General features: G+C 46.5%; 1 protein-coding gene across 8 annotated transcripts in view; it reads right to left on the reverse strand.

Annotated features, from left to right (window-relative positions):
• The window catches only part of NTM (neurotrimin), a 964,639-nt gene that overhangs the window by 14,487 nt on the left and 925,414 nt on the right, over positions 1–24,738 (reverse strand). For 7 of the 8 annotated variants that reach the window (XM_024987209.2, XM_005226852.5, XM_024987210.2 and 4 more), the window contains 3 exons: positions 9,932–10,066; positions 7,834–7,954; positions 1,239–1,390 (listed from right to left, as the gene is read on the reverse strand). In XM_024987209.2, the coding sequence (XP_024842977.1) occupies positions 1,239–1,390; positions 7,834–7,954; positions 9,932–10,066 (408 nt within the window). Of the gene's footprint in view, positions 1–393; positions 632–1,238; positions 1,391–7,833; positions 7,955–9,931; positions 10,067–24,738 lie in introns of those variants that run through there. The other variant, XM_010820973.4, reaches the window with a different exon arrangement.

Raw genomic sequence — 24,738 nt, forward strand, 5'->3', positions numbered from 1 at the left:
TGGAGGATAAAGCTGGGCTTTATTTTATGTGCTGGGTAAAAGGGGAGATGGAATGCAATTTGGAAATCTGGATGGAGCAGGGGAAGAACACAGGTGGGCTGTCTGGACGATCTGATAGGGGTCTGCGGTGCCATGGAGGAGATATGGCAGGGTGGGCAGGGGGTGAGGGGTGCTTTATGGAACTCTGGGGTTATCTGGGAGTTCTCAGAATAAAGGGGTTTAGGCTCCTGCCAATGATCTGCTAGCTTCCTTACCTTTCCCTCCCCAGGACACTCAAGAGTGCTTGTTGACATGGGAGATCGAGGAACAAATTTGAAGGATTCCAAGCTAAGGTACTTGCTGGAGCCTGGGGGGATGTGCCTCCCACCCCCCACCCCCCCACCCCCGCAAAGGCTGTGTGCAGACCCATGGGCTGTGTGGTCAGTCTGCATCTTCCTGGGCAGGGAGCCCGTCAGAGATGCAGGATGGCCCTCGGGCATCCAGGCTCAGGTCTGTGTGACTGTTCTCCCCGAAGAAGCGTGAGACCTGGGGATCTAAGTCTGTTTACTTGCCTCCTTCCCTTGTTTCTGGCATCCTTATAGTTGCCGGGTGTGCAATGAAGGCACCGCAACTTGCCTTGCCCAGATTAGTCCTTCAATAAAGAGTGACTGAATGAATTAATGCATGAATGATTATGCGACTTCTGTCGAGATGGTGGCTCGGTAGGACAGATAATATCTTAATGCAGCCAGACAACACCCTAGGACACAAATGAAGAACCAGAGACACACCCACTGGCTATGTTAATTCTCCCTCTGACACTAACATTACTCAGGATCCCAAGGCCCACAGGAGTCTACTTTTATCAATACAATGCAGTTTCTCTTATATCCTGAGGACTAGAAAAAGTTTCAGAAATGGTAACATTTCACACTCATCCAGGGAAGAAGTATGGAAATAGTGGATGTTCCTCTCTGGGTTCTTGACTAGATGCGATTGCAATCCCCATGGTCAGTTAAGGAGATACTGCGGGGGAAAGTTCAACATCACTTCAGTATCCCCCAAACCCTTTCCTGCAGTGTCAGACCTCTAGCACAGGATGAAACCCGGTGTCTCCTTTCACACGTGTACTGTTTCTCTCTCTCCCCCTCCCTCCTCATCCCGTCCTTCTCACCCACCCCCGCCTAACTACTCCTGACTCTCCTCCTTGCCCGCCCCCCACCGCGCTCCTTGTGATCCAGCGTGGGGCTCCGTCTCACCGAACAGTGTGATGCTGGCATTGGTGTGACCCAGCTTGTTGGAGGCCACACACGTGTAGTTCCCATAGTCGTGTTCAGAGACGTTGAAGAAGATGAGTTTTGAGAGGAAAGGTCTGTTTTCCACTTTGACCCCCTTCTTTCCTTCAACCAGCCTGAGACAAACAAGAGACAGACCGAAAAGAGAGGAAAAAGGGGATGGTTATATGTATTTTTCCTCACGAGGAAGAAGAAAAACTCTGGAATTAGTGATCTTCCCTCTTCCCCCTTTCTGGCATCACTATAATCCCATTTTTTTTCCCACTCAACCACACAACAAGTTCGCCACCATGGCACACATAATTACATTTCTCTGTTTTATGTCTGTGCCCAGAGACATGCTTGGCACAATGCAGATCTTCATCTCTCTGTGCAGTTATTGAAGTTCTCTGAAGGCAGGTGCCTTCAACAAATACAATGCACCAGCTGTGTGCCATTCAGCCCCACAGGATCCGAGCAGTAGGTGCTGGATAATTGATGTTATTGATGAAGATGATGATGGCGGCAACCATGAAAATGAAGAACCTAGTCTTCAAACAGGAGAAAAACCCGACAGGTTTGAAAGAGCAAAGTTTTTCATGCACCTGGTAGTAACACTGTCCCTGAAGAACTTGAGACATTCTGCAGAGAGTCATTTATCTTGGGCCCTGATCAGGATAAAAGAATCAGGGACTGTTTTCACACTAGGGGACCCTGATGGGCCTGGGTGTCCATTGCACTTGAGCATCTCATCCTGGGAGTGATTACAGAAGCCCGAGCATGTGGTCTCAGGTGGCCAGGACCACCTCGCTGGCTGTCTTACCCCGTCATGGAGTCCAGCGTGCCTTAAGGGCTGAGACCAGCGGCTGGGGCCCACTGATAAAAGCCAGGGAGAGAGGTGGGGAGGACAGCCAGACACACTTGTTACAAATGCAGACACTATTACGGGGCAGACAGAGAGGGAAAGGAAAAACTGCTTCGGTGGTGGGTGGGGCCACCTTCTCCTTCTTTGGAGGCTGTTAGGAGCAATTCCTATTGAACCTGCATGTCTTCATGGAAATCATGAGACCAGCACTCGTCTTTGTAAAAACCGTTGGGATGTCCTATTTCGGAGAACAGGCTTTAAGCCAAACTGTTAGTTTCCCTGAAATAATTTGTCTTCCTTGCCTAGAAGCTGTCTATGCTACAGGAAAGATAACCACCAGTGGGGACAACCATCCTTCTAAATGGAGGATCTCAGGGAGTGATCCCAAAAGCTCGGCTGCCTGTGTAGGGCCTGGCTGGAGCAGGACATGTGGACAGGACAATATGTCAAGGTGGACACATGTTGGAATGGGTTCGCAGGGCAGAAATGGAGGCAAATCGTTGGTACTGGAGTCATCAAACCGAGAAAGACAATATTCCAGGCAGAAATAGAAAGTAAAGCCCAGCAGGGCAATGATGAAACAATGCTTTGTAAACCATAAAATGTTATTCAAAATAATGTATTTCCATGGAGTGAGACATTGCAAACTCCTTCCTGCCCCTGGCCCACAGGACAGTTTTGGCAGCGACATCAGCTGCTGTATCATTCTCTGAAGGTGTCCTCTCTGCAGGACGAATGGACGGTTCTCTCCGTCGCCAAGACTTGTGACCGCTGTGATGAGAAGACCAGGATTCGGGCCTCTGTCCCAACCCAGCGTCTGTCTCCAGGGAAGTCAGAGCGGGGCTGTGGGAACTGTGCTGCTTTCCATCCTGTAGATGTTCATCTGGGTGCTTTTATCTCTCCCACACGCGGGACAGCGAACCAGCCCGGGTCCACGTACTTTGTTATAATGGGAGCACAGTCCGAAAGGAATGAGGTGTCTGGCTGTGCAGCCAGAAGCCACCGTTCTATCTCCAGCTTGTTCTGTTGCTGTCCTGCAGGGGATGCTGTCCACAGGAGGCTCTGCAGCCCACCTGCCAGAGGCTTCTCTGCGTTCCTCAACCTTATTGATCCCTTTTGCCATTGTGAAGCCAGCCCTGGGCTGGGGAGGAAGTCGTCACATTGGGACCAAGCTGTGAATTAGATTTCAGCTCTGCAGTGGGGAGAGACACTTGCCCAGAAAGCAGGCTTTGCTGACAGCTCTGAAATGTCTTTAGCTAAAAGCAGAGCAGGGCGGGCAGTGGTATTCGGCAGCATTTTGCAGCTTCTGGGTTGATGCTCTGTGTGGTCACACAGTTCCACGTGCCACAGAGGACAGACGCCTCCATGCAATGGCAGAATGGAGGTGTCTGAAACTGAGACAGCTATGCTGAGACAGGTGTGCTGAAACTGAGCAGGACCCTGTGGAGCTCTGGTGCACAAAGCCTTTCTGTATCCTCAGTTTTCTAGTTTGTAGGAAATAGGTTTCATTCAGCCTCCTAGCCTTCCCTGAGTTGCAAAGGACAGGTTCAAACACTTGCTAAATTAGGGAAGGGACAGCATGCCAGACGGGGAGAAGCAGCCAAGAAGCAATGGGACAGCCTTGGGACAGGGTCTTGTTTCCCCTTCAAGGACACTGGGGAGGCTGTTAAGGGATGTGTGCGTGCTAAGTTGCTTCAGTTGTGTCCAACTCTGTGACCCCGTGAACTGTAGCCTGCCAGGCTCCTCTGGCCATGGAATTCTCCAGGCAAGAATACTGGAGTGTGTTGCCATGCCCTCCTCTCCCCTTTAAGGCGTACACATAATATCTTTGAGTTGTTTAGCAGATGTTGAAACCACCACCAGGTGGGAAAAGTTAACTACAAACTGCCCACAAGTACAAAATGTTAATGTTGCTGATCCCTGATTATCTCACCATCAGCCAATCAGAAGAATGTCCACTAGCTGATCCCACCCTCCTCTCAGAACCATTACTATAAAACTCCCCATTATCCCCTCCAGGTTGGGACACAAAGTTTTGAGGGCATGAACCCACTGTGACCCCCTTTTCCTGGCAAAGCAATAAAGCTATTCTCCTCTTCTTCACCCAAAACTCTGTCTGTGAGACAGTCAATCTGGTGTCAGGGTACAGAGGCCAGTTCAGTATCACTACCAGGCTTCAGCTTCTTCATGCTTTTCAAGAATTCAAGTCCCTACAGATGAGTGGTCCTTATTAAGGACAGGGTTCCCTTTCCTCTCCCTTTGATCCATGGCACACACGGTGGTGGCGGGCACTGAGTGACTAGAACGCAGTCAAGAGAGACGTCTACCCTGCATTCTGAGAAAACTGCCTGTCTCCATTACAAGGACTCCTTTACTTTGATTGGTCTCAGAAATCCGCTCATCTCACCTGGGATATCAGTTAGGTTAGAGGTGGCCTTGGCACTCCACTCCAGTACTCTTGCCTGGAAAATCCCAAGGAAAGAGGAGCCTGATAGGCTGCAGTCCATGGGGTTGATAAGAGTCGGAAATGACTGAGCAACTTCACTTTCACTTTTCACTTTTCACTTTCATGCATTGGAGAAGGAAATGGCAACCCACTCCAGTGTTCTTGCCTGGAGAATCCCAGGGACAGGGGAGCCTGGTGGGCTGCCGTCTATGGGGTCACACAGAGTCGGACACCACTGAAGTGACTTAGCAGCAGCAGCAGCAGAGGTGGCCTTCCCTCTAGTGGGGGCCATCTTCCCTGGGAGACCTCCCGGGAGGAGTGACCTGCCAGTGGTCCAGGAAGGACAGGCAGTGACAAGAGTTCAGAGGCAGAGATGCTCTTCAAGAGCCTGGTGTCCAGAGGACAGACACCTCCATTCAATGGGAGAACATGGGGTAGGGGGTAAATAAATGAAGAACAAATAGAAAAACTGAGCAGAATCAACTAAAGGAGAGAAAAGGAGCTGCCTGGAGAAGGGCTCAGACAGAGGACTCAGAGCTGCCTGAGCCCAGGGCTCTGAAAGCCCCCTGCCCATGGAGACGCTGTCAGTTGGGCTCTCTTGTCCTAAGTGAAGCCCACAGCCCCCTCCCTGTGATACAGCAGCTGTGCAGAGCTGAGCTCGCCCTTCGTATGCCCACCATTGGCCACTGCCTAAGGGCTAATCTTTCCTCCACGTCTTTTAAGATTTTGTTTCCTCCACATTTTGCTTGCATTTTCATCCCATCAAGGATTAGAAAAACAGGATGTAGCTGATTAATTTCCTTGAAGATCTGAACCATTGAAAGTTCAGGAATTTACCCTGGAGCTCAACCGATTTCTGTTTTTTTTGCTATGTTTTCTGATATTGGACTTTCACGTCTCAGTTTTATTCTTAGTATAAAAGAAAAGATAAAATGGATGGAGAAATGAAGCAGGATTTTGAAGAAAGATACCCATGTTTATTTATTGGGAAAATACCATTCCCTTCTGCTTAATTATGAATTTTTGGGAAAAAGGGGAAAAGCCAGTTATTTCTTCTAATCTCTTTCTGAGTCTGCTTTTACTCAATCTGTCTCAGTACATACATATACAAAATGGGCTAGATGAAAACGGTGCACCCAAGTTGCTGCCAGAATTGGCGCTTAAGAACAAAAAGTAGTGCTTCTCACTTGGAAGGATTATAATGAGCCACAGTGGAACTTCTGACTAAGTGACTTGGTTGTAAACAAAGTTAGAGACTAGAGGGGTTCTTGGTGCTGACTGGCCAAACCAATACAATATTGTAAAGTAAAAAAAAAAAAATCTGGCTGCCCCATGTGGCACGCGGGATGTTATTCCCAGACTAGGGGTCAACTCTGCACACCCTGCAGTGGAAGCAGAGTCCTAACCGCTGGACCACCAGGGAAGGCCCTAACTTTATTTTTTATTGAAGTATAGTTGATTTACAGCGTCATGTTAACTTCAAGTGTACTGCAAAGTGAGTTAGTTATACATTCATACACACACACACACACACACACACACACACACACATATATATATATATTCTTTTGCAGACTCTCTCCTCTTATAGGTTATTACCAAATGTTGAATATAGTTCCCTGTACTATTATACAGCAGGTCCTTCCCTTGTTGAATCTCTTTTATATATATTTAACAGTAGTGTGTCGGAGAAGACAATGGCACCCCACTCCAGTACTCCTGCCTGGAGAATCCGATGGACAGAGGAGCCTGGTGGGCTGCAGTCTATGGGGTCGCTAAGAGTCAGACACGACTGAGCGAATTCACTCTCACTTTTCCCTTTCATGCATTGGAGAAGGAAATGGCAACCCACTCCAGTGTTCTTGCCTGGAGAATCCCAGGGACGGGGGAGCCTGGTGGGCTGCCGTCCATGGGGTCGCTAAGAGTTGGACACGACTGAGCGACTTAGCAGCAGCAGCAGCAACAGCAATGTGTATCTGTGAATCCCAAACTCCTAATTTATCTCCCTTCCTCCCTTCCCCCTGTGATAACCACGTTTGATTTCTATATCTGTGAGTTTGTTTCTATCTTGTAAATAAGTTCATTTGTCATATTTTAGATCCCATATATAAGTGATAGCATATGGTATTTGTCTTTTTGTTTCACTTCACTCACTATGATAACCTCCAGGTCCATCCAAGTTGCTGTAAATGGCATTATTTCATGCTGTTTTATGGCTGGCTAATATTCCATTGTATATACGTACCACATCTTCTTTATCCATTCATCTGTCAGTGGGCACATCTTGGCTACTGTACCTAGTGTTGCCGTGAACACTGGCCTCTTGAGTAAAGAGCCCCAGCCACTGGGGATGTTGAGTCCTGCGGGCAGCAGCTGCGTCGTTCTCAATCTGCGTCTTGCCCTGGAGTTGCTCACCCTCTCTCCTTCCCAAAGTTGCCCGTTTTGTGGCTTTTTCCCTCAGCTTCTCAGGCTCGTCACTCCTTCTCCCTCCCATACCCCACATACACCTCAGGACCCTGCATTGCCCCCTCCCATCTTCACCAAGTTGGGTTCTGACCGTGGACAGCTCTTGCCCATCAATTGCTGTTCATCCACCTTAAAATAGCTCTTTGATGGCAGTAATTGCCTGGCTTTCGGAGCTGCTGAACCCTGTGCTAACGTGCCATTTGATAACTCCTCTCGGTGACAAACTTCAGTGAATCACGGCAAACACCCGGATGGCAGCTGCGACAATAGGAGGGGACGGGGAGGCCCTTGTCTTTTCTCCTGCCATGAGAGTGCAAGCTCTGTACAAAGGAGCGCCAAGTCGAGTCACGGACACGTCCCTGCACCACCACTGAGCGCATCTGGAATGGAACCCGAGTCCTCGGCCGCAGCTAACTCAGCACCGGGAGCACTCCTGACGCCTTAATGCAAGCCTGAGAATGTGTTAAAAATAGCTGCAGGCAGAACACTTATTTCCCAGGCCTATAAAAAATTCACAGGCTTTCCAGGGCTCCTGGTGGTCTTTCCTTTGACAGTTCATTTTCCTAAAGAATAGTTTTTCTTAGGCTCGTTGACTGGCGAGTGATAGTTCTGCATGGCAGCATTACAAACACAGCTGAAGTTCATTCATGTCAAGACGAGACTGGTCTGGGTTCTGTTTCTCCTTCATAGGCAGGAGGAGTTCGAGAGAGGACTTTGCAGGAATCCATTTGCGTCCGTGTGGAACCAGGGGCCTGGAAGAGCTTCCTCCTTCTTGGGGAAGGGAGAGGGGAAGGGAGTCTTACCTTTTGTCGTCCTTGTACCACTGGAATTCCGCCGAGGGAACCGCGGAGGCTTCGCACTGCAGGGTCCCCTTCTGTCCCACAGGCACGCCGGTCCCCTTAGCTTCTGAAATGTATGGAGGATCTACAAAGAGAGGACATTCGACAGCATCTTTAATGCCCCCTTTGCTGTGTTCTCCAGGCCCCACTCTAACTCTGGTCTCCACGGAGTGCCGGAGAATGAAGCCATCCCGCATCACCAGGGAAAGGCTCGCGTGCACTGCCTCCGCTCCCCTTGGACGCCAGTGGGATGAGCAGGCATCTAGGCCTATTTCCCGTTTACACTTTTCCACTTTCACAGGAGATAGCCAACGCCATCCACCGCATGCCCCATGGCTTGATAGTACCTTTAATCTAGCCCTATAGATGTTCTGCACACCAGGTTTATGCCAGAGTATATAAGCTTGAGCTATTCAGTTCCCATCGAAAACTCAGTTGCAAGAAATAATAGTCATGGAGAATTGCCTGGGGGATACACAGATCTGTCATTCTTGGAGGTGTTCTTCCCGGACCCATGAACACAGCCAGAACAACTATACTTAAGTACTCCGGCTGCTTTCATCCCGAGTCTTTGCCAAACCACCCCTGTCATGCCGACAGTTGCACGAAATGCGTTATGGAAAGGAGCCACAGCCAGCCATTGCATGGCCATTTCAAGTGATGCTTGTCATGCTCTATTTATAGAGACCTTCAAGTGAAATTATTTTTCAAGTCTCAGCACCAGAAAAAAGCAGTGCTTCTCCCAAGCGACAAATTCACTTTTATTTTATGGACATAAACCTCAAACCCAATGATGTTTCCTCTCTTTGCTTTTGCACCTCAAAGCCAAATCCTGGACCCGCATCTGACCACCTCAGGCTATAAACACCATGTGCTGATTTACCCATAGACTTCTCTTATTTCCCTACATAGGTTTTCCCCTTCTCTTACATCTCCTTACTGTTTAGGTTAATCTTTATTAACTGTGAATTATGTCACTTTAAACAGAAATTGGGGTAGGGCACAAAAATGGCATGATTGCTTCACCTGTTTCCTTGATTCTTCAGGTGCTTTGTGTTAATTAGGCTCAGATTGTGACATGAATCAACATATTAAAGTAAAGAAGGAGTAAACATCACACCAAGGTATTCTTCCTCTATGTCCAACCCCACCCAAGTTTGGAAGGAGAAACTCTTCTTGTCTGCTGGTTTGACTCTTGGGTTCTATTCTGTCCTAAGAACATCTGAAATCAGCACAGCTGGGAAAACTTTCCGGATGTCCTAGAGACCTGAGTCAGGGGACCTAACGGGGAACCTAGAGAGAATGCATGAGGGAGCAGGGACATTAAGCAGCATCAATGTCAGAGAGAATTGGGTTGGTGAAGGAAGAGGACGAGTCCAGAGAAGTGGCCTCCAGCTTTTGGGGTTCATGGCAACCCACTCCAGTGTTCTTGCCTGGAGAATCCCAGGGACAGGGGAGCCTGGTGGGCTGCCGTCTCTGGGGTCGCACAGAGTCGGACACAACTGAAGCGACTTAGCAGCAGAAGCAGCACCTCTATTAGCAAAACATAGGTATGAGATATACCCTCTCATATTGGATATGTGTAGGTTTATCTATATATAGTTCAATTGTGAATGTATACCATGTCAATCAACATACATAACTAGAAGAGGATAAGATAACATAAGTATACCATAAACATAAGTTATAATATTTCTTCCATACATGTGCTTTTTATTTTTGCTCCCTATTAAGGAGATGACTGTCCAGAGAATGAGAAGCTTGGTGACATTATGAGTAAAAATTGGGATTCAAAGACAAGCTTGTATAAATTATGCATTGAATGCCATGTAATGATCTTTTAGGACTCTAAGTCAAGTTTTGGATTATATAAAATTACTTTCAGCACCCATTTATTTTCTTTAAGAGTTTAGAACTGTTGCTCTTGAAAGCAGAAAATGGACAGCGAGGCTGCCCCATTTCCCGCCCCGAGTCACGGCTGGCACTGTGGTCCAGCTCTCTCTGTGGCCAGGAGGGCAGCACCTCCCAAAGGTGCTGGGTGGGTGCGCCTGAGACTACTTACAGTTCACGGTGACCTTGACTCTCCGCACCACCGGGGCTGCCACGTCGTTGGAGGCGCTGCACTCATAGTACCCCGACTGCTCCCGGGTGATGCCCTGGATTTCCAGGTATTCGTCTTCACTCACAAAGCCCACAGCTGCAGGAGAAGGGGTGAGGAAATAGGAGGAAAAACACTGAAGGCACAAACTTAGCAAACCAAGTGTGGAGCGGCTACGTCTGCAGAGCGCTGTGCTTATTCTCAGTTCAGATTCTCAGGACGGAAGCCAGTTCCCCTGCCCGCCTCCCTTCTGCCTCTTACATCAGTAGCTTGTCCTCGGTTCCCCAGCAGACCAGGTACAATGCTCCCACCCGGACCAAGCACATAGTCTGGAGAATTGCCGGTCCTCAGTAAGTGATGAATAATGTCAATGTTCACCCTCCCCGAATCTCACCAAGCAGTCAGGCTCTGGGTCTGAGATAGGCACCCCCATCCCACCCCTCTAGGGATGGGGGATGACCTAGGATGACCCCTCTAGGTCATCACAGAGCACACCGGGATGTCTGGAGGAACAAATGATAAGCCGATTACATGAAAGCACTTTGAAACCCACTTTGAAAGCACTATACAGTTATCTTATGATTTTCCTGGAGGTCCAGACTCAGAGGATCAGGGCTGTTAACACAGTGTGGGGGGCCCATTCTGAGGGGGAGGGAAGAGGCACAGTCCTTCCCCCAGGGCATAAAACCTCTCCATAATGCTGCCTGTATCTGTGATGCAGAAAATAAATATGACAATAAAAAGAAACTGATGTCATACAAAGACTTATGTGCGTGGTATGTAAATAAGGAGAAGAGGGCATCAGAGGATGAGATGGCTGGATGGCATCACCGATGCAATGGATATGAACTTGGGCAAACTCCGGGAGCTGGTGATGGACAGGGAGGCCTGGCGTGGTGCAGTTCATGAGGTCACAGAGAGTCGGACATGACTGGGCGCCTGAACAACAATAACATGTAAACAATGCTTGTATTTGTTAAGTGACATTGCTAAGATCACCATTTTTATAACGGTTAATAGCAAGAGTGATGACAATGACATAGAAGAAAACAGCTCTCGTACACAGAAGAACCACTGCCTGCCCAGAGGGGCCAGCACTCCTGGGTCTTGATAAGTCTGTCATCATCCAGACCTAGTCCAACTTGAGCATCCCCCAGGTGTCTTTCTGCCCTATGAAACCTGTGGTATACACGTACAGGAGCTCCCCGCCTGTATTGCTTGCGGACAGCATCTATCACAGCAGGCAAGCAAGTGTTAATAAATTCACGGGAAGAACCAAGAGCACGCTGAAAGTAGCAGGCAGGGCCCCAAAGTCCAGAGTCTGAGACGACAGTCAACATTAGCCCATAGAGACTCATGGTCCCCACCAGTAAGCACAGTGGCCTTAATTGTCACAGTGGCCTTAATTGTCTGTCACTGCTCCCTAAGCATCTTCAGGGGAAAGAGCACCAACCTTGAACTGATGAAGGGTGGAGGAAATGCGGAGAAGAGGCTTGAATGGAGAGCTCGCGCTCCCTTTTACGTCGTGGTTGTTTACTTGCACCCACCGTGAGCCTACACGTGTCAGATCTTCCCCGCTAGACGCTGTAATTACTGTGCAGAGCATCGCGGACACTCGTGTCACACTTAATATTCCCATTAATTTTAAATGGTGGTCCTTGGTACATATGTGTGGCAATTGGTGTCATATTTTAATTAGGCTTGCCCTACACCATCTGAAATTAATAATAGCTCGAATTACCAGTGTAATTTATAAATTAACAGTGCTGTAGCATTAGGAAATAAATTAGCTCTGGTGAGCTGTTTCTGGATTGAGCTCCAGTGTCAGGACAGTGGCTGGTAGGACCTCAGATCTCCTGGGAGGCTGCGATGACACCATCAAAGCAAGGAAACAAAACGACTCAGGGTTCCCGGGTCCCTTGTTCTCTCCAACCACAGATCACGCATCTGGTTTAATTCTACCAATCAAACAGGTTCTTGTGCGACCACAGTAAGACATACAGGAACCAAACTCCGATGAACTTGTTATGTATGAAGTATGAAGTCAGTCAGTCGTGTCCGACTCTTTGTAACCCCATGGACTGTAGCCCACCAGGCTCCTTGGTCCATGGGATTTTCCAGGCATGAATACTGGAGTGAGTTGCCATTTCCTTCTCCAGGGGATCTTCCCGACCTAGGGATCGAACCCAGGTCTCCTACATTGTTATAGGAACTTGTTATAGGAACATCCAAATGGAGAAGTTGAGGCAGAGAGGGGGATATTGCCATAGGGTGAAATGCAAGTATGTAAATATTAGGGCAATCATAGTAAAAAAAAATATTAATTCTCAAGTTTTTTGTGGGAACATTGTGCTACTTTATGTGAAATTTACAATATTAATATCAGGCAATTTTATGTAGGGAAGGAAGCTGGATAGTTTAAGATTTGGGCAAAGTGTATGTTTCCTACTGACCTACATCTGTATTACCGGAGGAAGAGAATTACGCTAACGTCATCCTGCAAAAACCAAGGAAGCTTAATTTGACTAACCTGTGTTCTCTAGAACAAACGGAGAATTAGAGAAAAAGTACAGTCATTGAATTTGTTACAATATTGTTTCCCTTGCCTGTTTTGGCTTTTTGGCCTTGAGGCACGCGGGATATTAACTCCCTGACCAGTGACTGAACCCACACCACATGCATTGGACGACTCTGCAACAGAAGGCAAAGTCTTAACCACTGGATTGCCAGCGAAGTCCCTACAGTTCAGTTCAGTTCAATTGCTTAGTCGTGTCCGACTCTTTGTGACCCCACGGACTGTAGCATACCAGGCTTCCCTGTCCATCACCAACTCCCGGAGCCTGCTCAAACTCATGTCCGTCGAGTCAGTGATGCCATCCAACCATCTCATCTTCTGTTGTTCCCCTTCTCTTCCTGCCTTCAATCTTTCCAAGCATCAGGGTCTTTTCCAATAAGTCACTTCTTTGAATCAGGTGGCCAAAGTATTGGAGTTTCAGCTTTAGCATCAGTCCTTCCAACGAAAATGCAGGGCTGATCTTCTTCAGGATGGACTGGTTGGAGCTCCTTGCAGTCCAAGGGTCTCTCAAGAGTCTTCTCCAACACCACAGTTTGAAATCATCAATTCTTTGGTGCTCAGCTTTCTTTATAGTCCAACTCTCACATCCATACATGACTACTGGAAAAAATATAGCCTTGACTAGACAGACCTTTATTGGCAAAGTAATATCTCTGCTTTTTAATATGCTGTCCAGTTTGGCCGTAGCTTTTCTTCCAAGGAGCAAGTGTCCTTTAATTTCATGGCTGAAGTCACCATCTTCAGTGATTTTGGAGTCCAAGAAAATAAAGTCTGTCACCATTTCCATTGTTTCCCATCTATTTGCCATGAAGTGACAGGACTGGATGCCATGATCTTGGTTTTTTGAATGTTGTGTTTTAAACCAGCTTTTCACTCTCCTCTTTCACTTTCATCAAGAGTCTCTTCAATTCCTCTTCAATTTCTGCCATAAGTGTGGTGTCATCCGTGTATCTGAGGTTATTGATATTTCTCCCAGCAATCTTGATTCCAGCTTGTGCTTCATCCAACTTGGCATTTCAGATGATGTACTCTTCATGTAAGTTAAATAAGCAGGGTGACAATATACAGCCTTGATGTACTCCTTTCCCAATTTGGATCCAGTCTGTTGTTCCATGTCCAGTTCTAACTGTTGCTTCCTGACCTACATAAAGATTTCTCAGGAGGCAGGTAAGGTGGTCTGGTATTCCCATCTCTTGAAGAATTGTCCACAGTTTGCTGTGATCTACACAGTCAAAGGCTTTGGCATAATCAATAAAGCAGAAGTCCCTACACTTCCTAATTAAATTGGGTAAGGTATGTGAAAATTAATATGTATAGATTAAAATGCTTTACACATTTTAGCTTTCATTGTCATATTTTTCACCTTTCTCCTCATATACTTTTTCTCAATTAGAAGCAAAAATATCAAAACCAAAGAGAAAGCTAGTGTATATATACATATATGGGTTTCCCAGGTGGCTCAGTGGTAAAGAACCTGCATGCCGATGCAGAGGACACAGATTTGATCCCTGTTCCAGGAAGATGCCCTGGAGAAGGAAATGCCAAACCCACTCCAGTATTCTTACCTGGAAATCCAATGGACAGAGGAGCCTGACGGGCTACAGTCCATGGGGTCACAAAGAGTCAGAGATGACTTAGCGACTAAACATACATGCATACACATAGATAACAAATAAAACTCTGAATCACCAGAAATGAGGTAACCATCAGTACTACTTAAACAAGCAAACAGAAAAGAAAAAAAAATTAACTGAAATCTGAATTTATAGAGTTAATGATTCAAGGAAAGTTTTCCTTTAATAGCATCTGTATTCTGGCTATGAAATGATCAGTGCTTTGTCGCTCAAATGGAGAACTTATAAAAATATTGGAGACAAAAAGAAAACAGATCCACAGAGGCAGGACAGAGGCTGATGTCAATAGAATTGCATAGAATCATTGTTTGAATAGAGAATTTTAGTTGCCAGTCATACCTAATGAATCAGGATCTCCTGGGATGAGGAGTTCTAAAAACTCTCATGTATACTCAACTTTGGGAATTAGGGATCTAGGTCAGTCCTGTATTTTTCATGTGGGGAACTGAAGCTCAGACGAGTCCAGGATCACACATGTGGACAGAGGCAGCACACTAGGTCACAGGATGGCGCCCACACCTATTAATCCCGCAGCTATGAGTGTTTTCTAATGGTGGTTTTATGCCTTGTGCACTGGCTTTATTTCCCATGTAATTGAAGCTCTTTAACAGCAGGGACCATGTCTTGGGCATTTCTGGCTTTCAAGGCACTCAAGATGTAGTTTACATAATTGGAAGTTTGTGAACCTCTTTTTTCTTTTTATTTATTGCTTCTATGTTATTAATTTTATTTTAATTGGAGAATAATTGTTTTATAATGTTGCGTTGGTTTTCCCGTACACAACGTGAATCAGCTATGCTGTGCTGTGCTTCCTCGCTCAATCCATTCCGACTCTTTGTGACCCCGTGGACTGTAGCCCACCAGGCTCCTCTGTCCATGGGGATTCCCATACTAGAATGGGTTGCCATACTCTGCTTCAGGGGACCTTCCCAATGCAGGGATCGAACCTGGGTCTCCCACATCACAGGTGGTGGATTTTTACCATCTATCTGAACCACCAGGGAAGCCCAAGAATACTGGAATGGATAGCCTATCCCTTCACCAGGGGATCTTCCTGGCCCAGGGATCAGCTTTAAGCACGCATATATCCGTTCCCTCTGGAGCCTCCCCTGCCACCCTTCCCCTACCCCAGCCCTTGAGGTCATCGCCGAGCGCCGTGCTGAGCTCCCTGTGCTGTGCAGCAGCCTTCCACTGGCTACTTATTTTACACATGGTAGTGTGTGTATGTCAACACTACTTTCCCGATTCATCCTGTCCTCCCCTGCCCCCACTGTGTCTATAAGTCTGTTCTCAACATTTGCGTTTCTATTTCTGTCCTAAAAGTAGGTTCATCTGTACCCTTTTTCTAGTTTCCATCTATATGCATTAATATACAATACCTGCTTTTCTCTTTCTGACTGGCTTCACTTTGTATGGCAGTCTCTAGGTCCGTCCACATCTCTACAAATGACTCAATTTTGCTCCTTTTTATGGCTGAATAATATTCCAAGGTATATATGTATCATATTGCCCTTATCCATTCACTCTGTTCCCAAACAGCACCACCTTTGGTAACTGTTCCTGGAAAAGTATTTGTACTTCCTGACTTTAAAAAATATCATCACCCCCTAGTATTCTAACAATAGCCTTTCTTTAAATATGTGATTTTAAAAGTTTTATCGAGGGTTTAGTATAATTTATATTTAATCTTGGGGCCAGTTATTTCCTTGGGAAATGCATCCTTTATTTAAAAATGGAGATCAATGAGGCAATGTGATTTATCTAACAGAATTTGTTTTGCAACTAACTTTTCAGGAACAGAACTATTTCATTAAGTGGACTCTGACAATCCAATTAGGGAAAGGAAGCAAGTTGGATTTCATTTCCTGAAGCTCCGAAGAAGCTTCATACTCTTCGGAGGACTTAAGCTCAGAAGTTTATAACCCACAGAAGGACAAAAACTGCCCTGTGTAAGTAATATTCCTTTGGAAAAGAAACCCCAAGTTTCCGAGTTCATAAATTGGGCTTTGAAATCTGTATAACTGAAAATAATAATAGCCATGGTTATCATTTTTATCTCACCCGAGAAACACTTGTCAAGAACAGCTGCAGCTATTGGAGAGGAGAAGAAGGCACAGCTGTCTCCTTGCTTAATATTTTTATGGCATAAATATGAGTTGAAATAAAAAATCACTGGACCTCAGAAACTAAGAGAAAAAAAAGCATAGGGTTCTAGAATTCCAAATTGGGAATCGTTTAAAAAATTATCTCAAATTCTGTGACTAGTCCTAGATTCATCCTCTAGATTGTCTGAAAGTGAATGTCACTCAATCATGTCCGACTCTTTGTGACCCCATGGACTACACAGTACCTGGAATTCTCCAGACCAGAATACTGGAGTGGGTAGCCGTTCCCTTCTCAAGGGGATCTTCCCAACCCAGGGCTTGATCCCAGGTCTCCTGCATTGCAGGCAGATGCTTTACCAGCTAAGCCACCAGGGAAAGCCCACCTGGGAAGATTCGTCTAGTCCTAAACTAGTCCTCTAGACTCTGGTTCCCTCCTCCCTTTTGATTTGCATCAGGAAGTTCCTGTTCAATGCCGACTGGGCTTTGGGGAGAGCTCTTTACAGGACAGGTAAGAGGGTGTCCCTCCAAGGTGTCTTGATTTTGAGCTGAGCAGCATGGGAAGTTCTGTGCTTTGATGGAGGAAGCCATGGTTTTGCTCAGGTGCTGGGAGGTCTGGTCTGCAAACACGTGGTGATAGAAGCATGGTTGGTACCCTCAACATCAGCCCTCAAAAGCCAGAGGGCTTGTCTGAGATCTGAAGGAGGAAGTGGCAAGGGCGGAACTAGAGAAGATGTGTTCAGGGAAGACATTAGAGGTGGGCGAGGCTGCTGTGTGATCCAGAGTCAGCAGCTGCCGATGCAGCAAGGAAGCCTCCTCAACCCCCTCCGCCACTCTTGCTGAGAACTCAGAGCATCCTGGGGCTCCCAGGCTTCAGCCAAGAACCCTTATAGCAGACCCTCACTCTACCTCAGCCTGAAGAGGCAGTGGTGGGGGGCTGCATGGAGGGGGCCTCCGAGGACTAACAAGAGGTAAAGCTGGGGTCTCTAGGCATGGAGATGGGCCCTCAGGGCCATCTTAACCTGGCGCTGGGGGAATCCTGGGGCTGTGGGATTAGGCTGGGGGCTCGTGGGCTCCAGACAAAAGCCACATCTGCTGTGACAGGGGGAGATGACCAGTGTCAAAAGTCATTTCTAAATATTAATGCAATGTTTGTTACTGCTGAGTAATAGACACAGGAGAGCTTCCGAGGGACTGGTATTCAGCTGGAGCAAAATGGTTGAAGCGTTGATCTCAGGTCTTAGCCCCACTGGCCTCCGCCGCACTGTGGGCAGGGGTGAGTTCCCATGTTTGCACATTGGCCCCTGAGGTCATCCTAGCTGATGGCTCACTCTCCATTCTTCTGATTCCTCTTCTTTAAAATGAGAAAATGACACCACCGTATAGGGTGGTTGTGAGTATTCAATAAGTATAGTCAAGTACTCAGCACACGGTAACCTCTGACCAACCAGCAGCTCTCGTGATTACCCATACTAACCCACAACTGACATGAGCATATTGGAATACTCCAGGTCCTTGATACAGGAGCATCTCAATGAGAAAATGAAAGAATGACCAGACCTCTGCTTTTCCAGGGGGACTGAATCATAATAACTTTACAAATGATGCACCACAGATCCTGGGACTGGAAAGTTCTACTCTTGTTCTCTTAAATTAGGAGATTTTGATTTAGAAAATCAAAGTCTTGATTGATTTATTTACAAAGGTTACAATTCCTGGGGATCCTTTCTTCTAAGAAGGCAGGTGCAGCTGTATAGCCCATGTGAGACCAACTCGGGGCTTGAGAAATGTCTCTAATTTCACAGCTAAGAATACAAGAACATACATATATACACGTGGGTGCATGCTAAGTTGCTTCAGGCGTATCCTACTCTTTGCCACCCTATGGACTAAAGCCTGCCAGGCTCCTCAGTCCATGGGATTCTCCAGGCAAGAATACTGGAGTGGACTGCCATTTCCTTCTCCAGGTCATTTTCCCAACCTAGGGATCAAACCCGCATCTCTTAAATCTCCTGCACTGGCAATTACCATGTTGGAGATTACCCACATAGCCACCTGAGAAGTGCTGCCCCCCCACCAACATGTGTATACATACATACATACACACACACACGCACACATTAGAAGCTTCCCAGGTGGCTCAGTGGTAAAGAACCTACCTGCTAATATAGGAGACATGGGTTCAATCCTCCTGGGTTGGAAAGATCCCCTGGAGGAGGAAATGGCAACCCACTTCAGTGCTCTTGCCTGGAAAATCCCATGGACAGAGGAGCCTGGCGTGGCTCAGTCCTTGGGGTCATGAAGAGTCAAACATGACTGAGCATGTGTACATGTGCACACACACACACACACACACACGTATGTATTTTTCTTGAACTTTTCTTTGGATGCAGATAGCCTGGCTGGTAGAATGGAGAGTCTAACAGTCTCTCTAAGAATGAGTGAATGTCAAATATCTCTTCAGAGAAAAGTTCTGGATTCTTCCTGCTCTTGCATTGAGGTACAGCTTCAAACCGTTGATGAGAATGTTATGCATCAAACACAGGGCCCAGTGCTGGGGAGTGGGGTGGGATGAGTTTTCCTGAGTCTCTGGCTCCCATTACAGGAAAGGAGCCCTCCCTAAACGCATCCGCATTGGGTACTGGGGAGAAGGAGCTGCAGTCCCTGCCCGTGCCCGCCTGCCAGGCTCAGAGTCGTCACCACCGCTGGCGGACCTCTCGTAGACCTGGGAAACACCTCATCATTTCTCACAGTGTCTCCACACAGACGAGGGAGTCCCCGCAACCTTCAAACTAGCCTATTAGGCTGATTCCATCACAAAGACGTAATTAGAATCCAATTAAATTTACATAAATTGATTCAACTGTAAATTGCATGCCTATCACCCTATCAACCTATCAATCTATCTACTTATCTATGTATCATCCATCTAACACCGTATCTATCATCTATATATCTATCAATCTATCTGCATACCTACCTATCTAGAGACAAATGTAAGAGCAAAACACTTGGATAGATCCTGACATATCTTAAGAACACATGTGACAGTTGAAACCAAATGTATGCTTGTGAAAACATATGAATATGCATACATGAAATATATTTTATGGATATATAAAAAGAAAAGAGAATTCCCTTAATTTTTAAAGTGGGACTCTTTCTGGGAATCATCTTTACATTTGTATTAAGGAGGAGCTACAACCAAAGCACAATTATATGAAAATGACCCCTTTGCATTCCACCACACCAGGTCCCATGTATCTCCGAGGCCCATCCCTTCTCTTAACAACAAGCTGTTTTTGCAGACCCAGCTCCAGCAGCCGGCTGGGCTCTTGGGGATCTGTGTCCCTCTGTTGCCTGCCTTTTCACGAGGACCCCTAGCTCAGGTTTGCATGCAGACCCTCTATTATGGGGGATGGTTTCAAAGTCAGAAAACATACAGCTGGAGGTTTAGAGTTTGCAGCTTGATGTCTGGAACCTGGATGTTTGCAATGGTGCAGCTGATGGCTGCTAAAAATAAATAAATAAATAAATAAAATAAATGAAGGAATCAGCTTTTGATTTGTAAACTCAGCCAATTTGATCTGAAAGACATTGATAGGGGATAAATATAGAACTCCGCAGTGTCGTATTACCTCGAACGTCGGCTGTTTGCGTTCTTTTTCTAAATCCCTAGAGATATAAGCCAGGAATGAGGGCTGCGGAATTTGAAGTTGCTTTGAAAACCCTTGTCCAGATTAATTTAATGGATTTTTTAAAAAAGATTCTTAATGGGTTAAGGTTCCGGGCTCTATTATGCACACAAATGGTCAGAAGTCCACTTGCAGGGCGTCACTGGAGCCACTCGGTCCTGAGTTGCCTTGGGAAAGCAGGGGTGTCTGTGCTTTAGCCATGATGATGGTTTCTGGATTAAGAGCAGGATTTTTTATCTTAAAACTAGAACTCCAACCCTAGGGGTTTCTGAAGCTCAGGAAATGACATCATGCACGTAAGCCTCTGTATGTGTGCGTGTGTGTTTTAACAAGAGATTCTATTTCTTTCTGAAGAGGGGTCTAAAACGAGCACAGGACCCAGAAAGATTCATATTGCCCCCTCTATGGTCCTGCGGTTCATCCAACAGTGACTGCACGGAACCAAGTCTCTATCAACCCCCAGTCTTACAAAGAAAAATGAGAAAACTCTTTAAAATATAACTGATGATCGGAAAAAGGAATAACCCTAGGAGTAAAGCACAGCCTTGTGTATATGTTAAATATTTTGTAGAGGATGGAAAGTGAAGTAACTTATAAATCATCCTTTTGAAGAATAGGCATGCAGATCTGAGCGGTGCTTTGTTCACTAAACAAGAGGAATTTTCCTCCCACCCAGACGTAGGAGGAACGCAGTGTAGTGGGTGGGGATCTGTTTTCTCCCTGAGACCCACGACCACTGGAGGCCAACGAGAGGCCTGCTGGACACGGAGGGAGCATTGGTGACGTACCAAGCAAACAGGCTGTGAAAACATGCCCGCTTCGGGGAAGGGAGAGAGAAGAAAGCCCAGGATGGGATCAGATCTATAGTTAAAATAATCTAATGAATAAATTCAGATCGGATCCTGAGGGAAAGCTGCAAGGGTCATCAATGCTGGAGCTGGAAATGCCAGCTTGCACTTCCAGCTGGCCCAGGGAGGAGATGGGGACACAGGCCACCCACCAGGGTAAGAGGAAGCCTGAGGATGTAGGATTATTTGGGTCCAGGGAGAAAGGGAGGCATGGTGAAAACCTTTGTTTATACTAAATTTGATTATAGCCTTTGAACATATTTAGGGCTTCCCTGGTGGCTCAGCTGGTAAGAATCAGCCTGCAATGTGGGAGACCTGGGTTCGATCCCTGGGTTGGGAGGATCCCCTGGAGGAGGGAATGGCTATCCATTCCAGTATCTTGGCCTGAAGAATTCCACGGACTATGTGGTCCATGGGGTTGCAAAGACTTGGACACGACTTAGCCACTTTCACTATCACTTTTGAACATATTTAACATAACATAATAATCTTTGCAAATAGTTCTCAAAATCTACCCACCACCAAATCTGCCTGCTACCGAATCACACTGGCTGAGATGCGTGCACGACCCTGCCTGGCTGTCTGGGACCGCCTCCCTCCTCAGCTCTGAGTGGAACTCCACACACAGGTGGGCCTTCAATCCCGTCACGCAGAAGTGAAGAGAGGTGCAGGAAAAAGAGGAGCTCATTTACTCTTTCATCAGCTCCACTGCTAAGGTTTCCTTCCATCTCTCTTCATCTCACACAAAATCTAAACACAGGCGTGCACACCTGCGTGTGGATGGAGCACAATGTAAGAAAACAAGACGACCATGATTTGTCAGAACAAACTCGGTGCTTCTGAGCCCTCATTATGGCTCTTTCTCTTAGGAATTACGCAGCCTTGAGTAAACTGCTGAGCCCCAGTTCCCTTGTTAGTGACATGTGGAAATGCTTTTATTCCTCCTTCCTAGGTTGGGTCTGAGAATTGTATGAGAGAACTTGAGCAAATTGTTTTTAGATCCTTCACAAAAGGAGGATCTAAAAGAGTCAGAAGGAACAGATTCTAGGAGCAATTTGGCAATTTGATGGCATCTTTCAAGTGCCCCCCTCCTCAGCTCTCCTCTATCTCGTCCCCTTGGTCAATGTATACTCTGAATCCCATGTCTACAGTTTAAATGACCAGCTCTACTCCCGATTTCCATGTCCATGTCAGCATCCCAGGACGATCTGCTGACTTTTGTCTCTGAAACTGCCAGGGAAACGCCCCTCATGTGCCTCCCAGATACCCCGGGCTGAACCATCATCTCACCCCTCAAACCTGCTCTCACCCAGCATCTGCTAATCTCTGCTGGTGGTGGGGCTTCCTCCCCAGTCTCCCAGGATAAAATAGAGTCACATTTGATTCCTACTTTTTCACTCATTCCTTCCCTCCCATCAACAAATCCATTTTCTTCTTTCTCTCATACTGTTAACTGTGTTAATTCAATCCCAGTTACCTACTCTGGATTATTACAACCCCTTCTCCACTGTTACCCCTTCCTCCAGGTTATTATATTTAGTATTGATCCCCAAATGATTACAACACACACAAAAAAACAAAACTCACCTCCCCCAATCTTAACCCCTTGTCCTGCTCCACTGCTCTTTCTGAGCTGGCTCTCATCCATGTCTTTAGAGTCTTCTGTTCCAGCTCCTTTCTCCCCCCACCCACTAGATGTACCATGAAGTTCCTACAAACTGAGCTGTTCATCCGTGCTTTGCATCCTCTCCCTTTTCGCCTTCAAAACCATCTTAGATATCACTCCTTTGGGAACCCTTTCTTGCAATCAAAATTCCTTACCTCCTCTCTACAGTTTATTTATTTATTCATTTATTTGCTTCCAGTGTTGCACCAATCACAGTGCATTGTTATGTAGTTGCATGTGTTTACCCCCCTCAAATTTATAAGACAGAAGGGTATTTTATTTATCTTTAGCTCCAATATGTAGAGCAGCATTGAACACACAGAAGTCATCAAATGATTATATGGTCAAGACTGAATGAATGAAATAACTGACTATAATTCTGGTGACTAGTCTGGCTCTTGTAATGAACTATTCAAACCTTCTTTGGTGACTTTTAAGAAACCAGCAGATATCTTTTAAATTTATTATTTCTTTTGATACAGAACTAGACACATAAAGAGTGTCCTTTATGTGTCCTAATCTCCTAAGGTTAAATAATTTTATTGCACATTTCCTAAGGGGGAACTAAAAAGCCTCCATCAAGCTAGACCTGGAGTGAATAAGAAAAGAGCTTGGTTTGTCCATCTCCACAAATACCCCTCATTAAAAGCTCTTGTAGCTAAGGCCCCTGCTTCCTCTGAATGAGTTAGGATGCAGCGGGTTTCAGAAGTGTCTAATCAGAAGTGTCTCAGAGAGTCTTCTTATGGCATCATCAATTGGGTTGCATTTTTTCCCGAGTGGAATCAGCTTGGTGATTCAGCTCTGTCTATATGCAATTAGCAGTGGAATGATTGCACGGAACGTGACTAGGCTCTCTACCTTCCTGGGATGGGCAGGCAGGGAAAAAGTGCTACCGTCCACACAAAACGTGCCTCTGCAGAGACACCGGCAGCCTCCACAGCAGAAACACTAACAGGCGTGATGATGAGAGCTATAGGCAAGGAATGGAAGCTGGCAACCGGGATGTGGATGCAAGCAAGGGCTTGAACTTGAACTTGACCTAATAGGGCAAAACCATGCTGGCGCATCAAAACCTCCCTGAGACACCTCGGCACCTGCTTCACGGTGGTTGACACCTATAGTGCACAGAGATGCACGTGACCTCCCCAAGCCCCTTCCTCCTCTGGAGCCCTGTGCTCTGCCTGCCCTGAGGGCACTGCGTTCTTTCCCTCTCTGCCTCTCCTCAGCTGCTCTGCTTAGATGGCGTTAACTCCCACCCCCCTGGTTTCTTTCCAACCTAGTCACTCTTTTCCTTTCCCACAACCCCAAGATCTGGGTAGAGGAATACTTTTGTTTGATGACATTGGTCCTTGAAGTGAAAAATCTAACACCTGTAACTGGGGGACAACAAGTTATTCTTTCTTTCTGTTCTAATTCTCTTCTTCAGCAGACCACATCTACAACCTGACTGCTGGCACCTTCCATGGTGCAGGGGAGGGGTGGATGGGAGCTCGTGGATCAACCAGTAAAGTCAGCAACTGGTGAAGAAAGGGGCAGAGAGAGACGGAGCATAAGCAGATGATAAAATAACACGTTAAACAGAGAAAGCAGGGAGAACCAAAGGTGTCTGCTGGAGACAGTCACTCAGTAGTTCAGGTAAATCAGAAGCTCGCCCCCACAACTGCTCTGTTCTCATCAGAGCTCAAAGCCACTGCCAGCCCCATGGGAGGACTTGGCCATAGCCAGGTTTGTATGAAGCCTGTGGGCACAGCTGACTCCCAGACCTCACCTGAGTGTTCTGTGATGCCTTGAAGACCCCAGCATCAGCCCAAGGAACCTCCCTTCTCTGTGAGGCTCTCATCACCGAGCCTCTAGAACAGGGTCAGCACACTTTTTTTGACCATGTGGCAAATATTTGAGACGTCCCAAATATTTGAGGCCATACTACCTGTGCAGGGACTTCTGAACTCTGACACTGTCACTCAAAAGAAGCCACGAGAAAGAGCCAGAAGGAGAGGATTCCAGCAAAGTGGATTATGCACAACATTTTCATGTCACATCATCTTACTGTGTCACAAACGATTCCTCTTCTTTTGATGGACATTCAGCTATTTAAAAACATAAGAAGACATTCTTGCAGGGCACACAAAAAACAGTAGGTAGACGGGACTTGGCCATGAGCTGCAGTCCCCTGGCCCCTGACGCGCATGTCTCCTGATGGAAGTGTCTGACCTCTCCAGCTGCCTCCTGTTCCCTGTTGTCCCTAGGCCAC

The sequence above is a fragment of the Bos taurus genome, chromosome 29, assembly GCF_002263795.3.
Source record: "Bos taurus isolate L1 Dominette 01449 registration number 42190680 breed Hereford chromosome 29, ARS-UCD2.0, whole genome shotgun sequence".
Classification (NCBI taxonomy): Eukaryota; Metazoa; Chordata; class Mammalia; order Artiodactyla; family Bovidae; genus Bos; species Bos taurus.